Source organism: Anguilla rostrata, unplaced genomic scaffold (genome assembly GCF_018555375.3).
Source record: "Anguilla rostrata isolate EN2019 unplaced genomic scaffold, ASM1855537v3 scaf0735, whole genome shotgun sequence".
Classification (NCBI taxonomy): Eukaryota; Metazoa; Chordata; class Actinopteri; order Anguilliformes; family Anguillidae; genus Anguilla; species Anguilla rostrata.
This window is the reverse complement of record NW_026986177.1, coordinates 1-8897: the sequence shown is the minus strand read 5'-3', so window position 1 is coordinate 8897 and position 8897 is coordinate 1. Positions and strand designations below refer to the sequence as shown.

Sequence of the window (8897 nt, the reverse complement as noted above, 5' to 3'; positions counted from 1 at the left end):
AAAAGTCAATCGAAATAATTGTTACTAAATTCGTGCAGTGAAACCACAGACCTCAGACCTCCTACAAAGGATAGTATCACAATCCCCCATGTCGGCTGCAGAACCTGGTGACTCTGAGCCAGCTTATTTGGAACAATCTACCTTTCTCGGTTTAAATTATTTGCTCGCAATACAAGTTTTCCTGTTTGTACTCCTGCTCTAAAATGTAACCACATCTTATCTTGTTTAAACAGTGCAGTTGTGCCAACGAGCTCAGGTCTGTCAATTCCCCTTTATCTGTACAGCCCAAAATGGTCGTTGTCACTGTCACTGTCAGAGTCGCTGTCTCTGTGTTGGTGATAAAAGTGTTCTTCTTAAACACAGTCAGTATAAAAATATTTGTCATCATATTATATTAGTCAAACTAGAAATACCGCCTCGCGGTTGTACGCCTCCGCCAACCAGTAGCCAGTTTGGATATAAAATGCCATCACTTCATCATTTTATCCTATTAGATATTTGTGTGAAACTTTGTCATAATTATGAATTCTAGAGTTATGGTCAAAAACGTGTTTTGTGAGGTCACAGTGACCTTGACCTTTGACCACCAAAATCTAATCAAACGTCCAAGTGGATGTTTGTGCCAAATTTGGAGAAATTTCCTCAAAGCATTCCTGAGATATCGCATTCACGAGAATCGGGATGGACGGACGGACGGACAACCCAAAAACATAATGCCTCCGGCCACGGCTGTGCCGTCACGGAGGCATAAAAACAGAATTTGAAAAGGCCATAAAAAAGGTATTTCAACGGGTTCTTGGTTTGGTTCTTAACATACACCTGCTGGCCAGGCTGGAGGTGAACCATGCTATCTGGCTATAATTGCTCTAGGTCATCTGCTTCTCTTTTTGGCCCCGATATCTACGGCGGGGCCTAAAAGTTTCAGTTAAACTCACACAATAATTTGTTAAAACTCCCAATTCAGTTTCCCTGGAATCTTCATATGGGCACCTGCCATGAATTCAAAGGGTAAAGGTTAGTGGGTTCTGTCAATGCCAACGTCCAGTTCCTGTTAAAAACAGAGGAAAGATGTTCTGTTAATCCCTAGTACACTGGTGTTACAAAAAAAGTTTATTTTTTATTTTTTAGAGCACCTACTTAATCCCCTCTTTCTTTTCTCCCTGTGATCTGAGTGATGTACTTGCACTTTGTGCCACTTTATGTATGAGTTTTAATACATGTCATACTTATCAGTTCCTCTTTATGTCTTAAACCTGTCACATATTTATTAAGACAAACTTTCACCTTTTCATCCTAATCTGACTCGCGCTCTTTTATGACTCTTGTAGTGTTTAACATTTTGATCTTTTTTTTTTGGATGAGCAGAGGACATAAATTCTGCCCGTGCTTCCTTATTGCTGGTGTAATCTGGTGTAGTGCATGTGTGCTTCCATCTTTGTCAACGAGTTTAACATAGGATCTAAAGCCGTTTCTGCTTGAGAAAATAACATTTTGTTTTAGATTTTGCTTAATGCAGTATTTTTGTACCTTGATTCTTATAGGTGTCCCAAATTTAAAAATTTCCAAATTCAACAGTTCCTCTTATGGATGTCGTACTTGGGTTTGGTTGTTTCACCTGACTGCACATTAGACATGCTGTACAGTGTTCATTAAACTGCATTAATTCAGACACCAAGTGAAATAAGTAGATTGACTGAACACTGCACAGCCCTCTACACTCATGTTACACATTCAGAGGTAGATTCAGCAAGGCTATAACAGGCTGTCACCAACACAGGCGCACATGTTCGAACACTAGCAGCATCAGACAGACCATACAGACCACACCACTCATACATGCACAATGCCAAGACACTCGCACTCTTCACACTGTGTACAAAGGTTTTTAATGTAATGTAATGTGATGCAGATATATTACGCTACTGTTAATTTTTGACAACAGATCATTAACATAAGCGGAGACTATTGCAGACCTATTTTCTTTATTTGGGTAAAGGAAAACATAGGATGGTGGCTTATTTATTTGTTTGGGAACAGTTTTTTAAGAAATTGCCTAATGCTGCTCATCATATTCCAGGTCTTTTCGTTCTATCCCTTTATTTGCTTCTTTAAGTTACATTTTGCATTTCTATTGTTTCTGGGGTGATTTTTTTTAAATAACACCAATTGTTACACTTAAAATAATATTTCGGCCTAATACTCACAATTTATGCATTTGAAATGCATTTAAAATTTCCATCCACTTAGACTAAGTAATCGTAAGGACATTGTTGAGACAGGGTCCCACTACCATTAGATCACAGCACATGAAAGAGGTGAATCCACAACTGTTGCTGCAAGTTGGACAAGGAGTGTAGCACAGTGGGTAAGGAACTGGGCTTGTAACCGAAAGGTCGCAGGTTCGATTCCTGGGTGAGGACACTGCCGTTGTACCCTTGAGCAAGGTACTTAACCAGAATTGCTTCAGTATATATCCAGCTGTATAAATGGATACAATGTAAATGCTATGTAAAAGTTGTGTAAGTCGCTCTGGATAAGAGCGTCTGCTAAATGCCTGTAATGTAATGTAAAGTCTTAACGCCTCTGGGGAACACGACCCAGTGCTCATCATGCTCAAGGCAAAAGGGCTGAGAGCAGATTGGCTATTTGGGGCACCAACAATCACCACAGTCAGAGTTTCAGATAATGGATGGGTAAACTCTGACCTCTTCCTTGAGTGGGGAAAACAGATTGTCTCCATTTTTACCGAAAGATCCTCCACGTCCACATTTGCTACTTCCGGATGGGCACAGCAGTCATGTCTTCAATCTAGAATTTGCCACTCTTATGAAGACCCAAAATGTGCACGTGGTGTGCTTCCCTCCCCATACCACACACATTCTCCAACCAGCAGACAGGCCCATCTCCAGAAGTTCAAAATACCATTGGAACTTGGATGGCCGAGCCATCGCCAGACCTGCACCTGCTTTTTCTGCTTTTCCTGTGCATGAATCTAAGTTGCTTTCGTTTGTTGTTAATAAATGAGCGCAGTGGCTCAAAAGCGACATCCTCCCGGTTTGTCTCTTGCTGTAATCCGTACATTCCATCCATCCATCCATCCATTCATTATCTATATTTCTGCTTGTCTTGGTCAGGATCCGGGAGGGATTGGAGGGGGGACGTTTTAGGTGAGAGGCAGGAATACACCCTTGGCAGGTTGCCAGTATATCGCAGGGCACTCATACCTCATACCTATGGGCAATTTAGAGCCACTTGGATGTCTTTGGACTGAACCCGGAGTGCCCGAACGAAACCCACGCAGACACAGGGAGAACATGCGAACTCCACACAGAAAGGCCCAGGCTGTCAGACGACAGTTCTACCCACTGCACCACCGTGCCACCAGGAATACATACAGTATTATTCACGTAGCCTGCTCGTTGCGCCCTTCTTTGTTGAATAGGCATTCAGCTTTTATTTCTGAACGAGGGCGCATTAGATTATTGAGGGCAAGGTCTGTCAGGAATCATCAGAACATTGTGTTCATGAAGACATTAATATTGCTCTTGTGCAGAGTACAGTACTTATCATTCAGTAAATGAATGAATTGAAAATAGATGTGGGAATACTTTTTATTATTGTAAATTATTAATTTCGAAATGGATATATAAGAAAATAGATGAATGAATGAAAAAAAAGAAAAATTAAAATAAATAATTTAGGCTGTTGTGTTGTGGTTGGCTATCAGTGGAGCGACATCATGCTATTTAGCCAGCCACTCAGGGACAGCATGTGTGTAGGTCTACAAGGCTATATGACTTGGGTTTTGGAAAAACACTGACCCCATAATAGGCGTTAGGCACCCCCTGCATTTTAGTGAAGTGCTACTTTGGTGGATCAAGCTTCAACTCAAATTACTGCCAACCCCACTAGGTGTCGCTAATTGACTGACTAAAAACACCATAGTTTAAAATATACTGTAGGGGAGACTAGGGCACAAAACTAGACTAGGGACCAAAAGAGAAAAGCACATTTTTTTGCACAAAAAAGTCATTCCGTTCTCTGAAAACTCTCTCCCTTCTAAAAGCATGGTTTTCAATGTCTTCCAATAACGCAAGAACAGCCATGGTTACTTTTTTCTAATTTGACACTATTTATAGAACATCGCATCCTGTTTTTAATTCAAAACACCTTGTGTCTGACAATTAATTCCTCACACCTTTAATTGATAATTCCTATCAAATTGTTCATAAAGCTAATGCAAAGTTCACCACAGGCTTGGACGCATATGCGTCCAAAACTGCAATACCCCTACATAACCAGCAGGAAAATAACTTATGTCAAGTCTAGACTTTGCATAGAGATAAGATCATTTCCACGTCAAAGTAAGGTTTTATAAATAACTACTTATACGTGGTTTTCTGCGTAAGTCATACTTTAAGATCAAAATTGTAAATCAAATCAAAGATCAAAATTTTAAATGTAAGACAGAGTTATAGATGGGGAAGTGTATTTCTATCTTCCTGTTGATAGAAAGTATGACTTCTTTCTGGTTGTTGCTCACCCTTTGTATGAGTGATAATGACAAAGAGATTAATGTATTATTTAATAAGGTGCTTGAAAAGCATAACTTTTGCTCCTTCTGGTTTCATGGCCTGTTCGGTCGATTGGACAGTCCACAACTGAGGTTTATACAGTATTACAGTGGTTCTGTATTCATTGAAATAAAACAGCTATAAAACCAGTGCCTTATCTACTGGATTTTATGTGAGCCAAGTAATATCTCAAAATATGTATAATAAACTTGCTCACCAGCTAATGTTACAGTTCCCAACACACAAGCAGCACCCCGGGGGCTTAGGAACATTGGGCTACTTTTGAAAACCGTGGATTATGAGTTTGAAATCCTTCAGGGGCCATTTGATGTTTCCCACTACAATTATCGATATGGTGGAATTTCAGTACAAAATTGTGACCAGTTAGTACTCTTGTACTCAGGTTGCAGGTGTTAGTCCTAGGTAGAGACGCTGTAGGTAGATCTTTGAACAACTTGACATAAAGCTGTCCCTTTAGAGAATCACAGAATCAGAGCTCAGTTTAGTTGCTACAGTTTATTAAGAGGTTAATACAGGTAAGAACAGAAACACTCTTCTATAAGCAGCTATATTCTATAAACGGTTAAAGCTAAGATAGACACTATAATGCAGTGATAATCCCCCTATTTTCTCCCTAACATTTTTCTATTGGGAGAATTGTATAGTCTTTATACGGTCAACCCGAGGAATGATCATCAGAGGAGTGGCGGCCATGAATCTGCCCGTTGGTTCATCGACGCCTTCGCCGTGATACTTTCTGGGAAGATTTTTCCTCAGGGCACTCCAAGGGCTTGCAGCCACATGTTTCAACGTAAGTGTAGGTGTAGCTGATCTTTGTCCCATCTGGGCAGGCCATCTCCACCTCCTTGCTGCTTGTGGACATCTCTTGACAACAGGAGCATGCGTGAACCATAGAATTAGCCTCCACAGAGTACCTGGAAATAGGAGAAAGTAAAGGAAAACATTCCGTTTTCATAATTTCAGTTGACTTGATTCAACATCTCCCATTGAAGCTGCACCTGCAAGATCATGATTTGTCAAAAGAAATAAACGGCCGTTGGTTTATTAGTAAAGCACATTTCTGAAAGTTGGGGGATCTTTTCATCTGCTTTTTACTGAAATTTATACTCCATTCAGGTGTGGAACTTACATGGAGGAGGTTGCGCAGTTGCCTTCGCAGGAGTTGACTTCCACAGGCTCTGTGGTCTTGCAGCCGTTTTTCTCCAGGTGAGTGCTGTTCTTCATGACTTTGCAGTCCTGATGTGAAGTACCTGATGAAGGTAAGTGAGTTACAGGTCAATAAAAGTGGCCATGTGTAAGACAATTTCTACTGAAGACATTCCATTATACAAAATTTTATATCACAGGGACGTATGTGTACCACAAGAACACTTATTCATGCCTCATTTATAACATATGTCAGTGTATAAGGCCATTTGGTAATTTCAAGGAACATTTAATCAAACTCACAAGATGGGCATTGTGGAAAGTCAAATTAGACAGTGAATGTGGCTACTGTACAAATAAAGGAAATATGTGTGAGGGACACAACTGCTCATTTAAAGGGAATATGAAGAGTCTTGATCAGCTAGTGCACTATCACACCTTTGCTACACCTCTGACTAAAACCTAAACCCAAACAGTGCAGTGTGATCCACAGGCGCTGGCTGCTAGTTGGATAGCCAAACATAAAAACATTCACCACTAGTGGCCCTTGCCTGGCTTTTTTGCTATTTCTGAGCTCACCAGGGCTCTCTTTCATCTCAATGATGTTCCAAACAGTTGGTTTTGGTTAGCCTAAGGTTTGGCCTATGTCTCTGACTGTTTCTGTTTCTTATTTTTCAGCCAGAATGTGTACTTTAACCACAAGTGAATTGTTTGATTACAATTAAAATTGTGGAGTACAGCCACATCAGTTAAAACAAGACCAGGTTAAAACCTAGTATATGGCTGGACCTAACAAACGTGATCCGGCCGACCGATGGTGTAACTTCATCACTCACTCACTCAGTCACTCACTCATTCACAGACATTAGCGTTTGTTGGGCTGGCCCCGCGGTCCAGCAAAAAATAATGTATTTGTCCCAAAAATTATGATGTTCACTGTATGTGGTAGGAATTTGTTGACAAAAGTTATGTCAGATTGAAACAAAGATAATGAATAATTTTGTTACTTACAGGTTTCGCAACATCCATCTTCATCAGTTTTTTCAGTGCCCTGTGGTAAAATACAGGTATGATTACAATGACTTTGCGCTGACAGGGATTTTCAGTTGCTCTTTAATACATAATACTTGTGGCAACTTCATTTTTATAGGAATTTCTATGCTGAAGAAAATTACTTTTATTATGGATATTGATACTATGAATACTGAAAATTCCGAGATTGTTAATAAGTTATTTGTTATAAGCTCGGTAATTTATCAATAGTTTGTTTCTGGAAAACTGCTCTGGGAAATTCCTTTGCACCATCTGCTTTCACATGATATCAGGGCCTTGCTACTGATTTGAAACTCACAGGAATGCAGTTCTCTGGGTTGAATTCAGGGCAGACCATTTTCACTTCAACAGGAACCAGCTGATCCTCTATCTTCTCACATTTGTACTTTGAACACTTGTCATTTGGAGGTGTCCAGATCTGGCCGGGCTGTGAGATGGAAAATAGTTAGCCTCTGAGTGTGCAGTAAAAATGTAAAAATTTGACTACTATCTCAAAATCCTACGTAACTGCAACTATATGGCAATGCAAAATCAGACTACACGTTAAATGATAATAGATGTATTTTACATTTAGAAATGTCTGCAGTCATACAGAAAGTGATCAGCTGTAAATGTGATTTCAGCTGTTGCTGTCGAAAGTGCTCAGACAGCTATACCCAACAACCAACTCACTTCCATTGGCCAATTTCATTAATGTCATGAATAATTAATTAATTTTATTATACATACATGAGTAGGCATCTGATAAGCAGTCAGATAGAAGAAAAGCATGCACTTTTTGAGATTACAGAATTCTGTTAAACCGGATATCAACAATAAACTGAACCAATCAAAAGAAATGATCCCTTTTTCAAGGGGAACACCCAACAAGCAAAACCAATAAGAGATGGCTCTCTTTAAGAAGCCAATATGGAAAATCGCTGATTTTGTATGATTTGTACATTGGTGTAAGAATTGGTCATTCACCTCAAGGATTTGTGTTGTGTTGCCAGGTAACATAACAACACAGTTCTTCTCCACACACTTGCCACAACACTCACCGGGCACAGCCTCGTATTCAGAGCCCTGCAGGAGATTTGCACACAAAAAAACACACAGTCAAAAACCCAAGTCTGTTCAACACAAAAATGATGAATTGGTGAGGTTCAAAAAGAACAGCACTGCCAAATTGTTTGTAGAGTTATCAGCAATAATAAGTAATCCACTGCACCAATTAAAAATAAGTTAATTGGTTCAGTGGATTCCTGTCAAAGGCAACTTCTCAGCTGAAAACGAATTCGGACAGGCAACAAATGTGTTATGGAATTAAGTTTAGAAAGAAATTTATTTATGCATCTATTGTGACATGCTGGGAATTTCTTCAATGCAAAGGCCCAGTTGAAAATGAAAGGTGAAGATGTTTTTTTAACACATCCTTCACATCAGTTTTTAGGCACTCTTGCACTGTGTGAACCTTGGTACCTACCAGCTTGCAGCTCTCATCACACTTCACTGGGGTGCACTCGACAGAATGGAGTTTAGTGTCCGGATCTACAGTGGAGCCACATTTGCAATCCTCGCACTTGTCTGAGGGAACAACTGCTCCTGGCTGCAATAGAACACAACAGAGGTGCAGTTAAACCCCTGGGACAGAGGAGAATGCAGCCCGATGCAACCAGTATACATACATACTCTCTTTCAGCGAGACCATCAATATGCACACCTCCACACTTTAACAGAGATGACCAATATGAGCATATGCTCACTCTAACCACAAGCATACCTCAGACATCTGAACATATTTATTTATTTTATGTTTAGAATTTTTTATGTTAATAATTTGTACATAATGTTTACATTATACATTAATTATATACATTATACAATTTCAAATAATGGATTCTCACCTGATATTCTGTTTTATTGTAGACACAGACAGGCTTGGGCTCTGCAGAGAGAGGAAACATGGTGAAATCAGCTCAATAAAAAACACAAATGCTATGATTCATCCAAGCAGCCTTCCTAGCAAGTAGATCTACAGAGTGCTAGCAATGTTGTCACTCATAACTGCTTTTGTATTTGATAGTAACATATGTAAATATTTCTATGCTGTATATTAAAATA

The 8897-nt window shown here is 39.6% G+C and overlaps 1 protein-coding gene across 1 annotated transcript; it reads right to left on the bottom strand.

Moving 5' to 3' along the window:
* Positions 1-5071: 5071 nt before the first annotated feature.
* On the bottom strand, positions 5072-8828 carry LOC135246696 (intestinal mucin-like protein). Its single transcript, XM_064320028.1, has 7 exons — positions 8681-8828; positions 8260-8382; positions 7761-7859; positions 7093-7221; positions 6753-6792; positions 5725-5845; positions 5072-5509 (listed from the first exon to the last, which is right to left on the bottom strand). Exons 1-7 carry the CDS (start codon positions 8738-8740, stop codon positions 5305-5307), a joined length of 777 nt encoding a protein of 258 aa, XP_064176098.1. The 5' UTR covers positions 8741-8828; the 3' UTR covers positions 5072-5304.
* Positions 8829-8897: the final 69 nt, after the last annotated feature.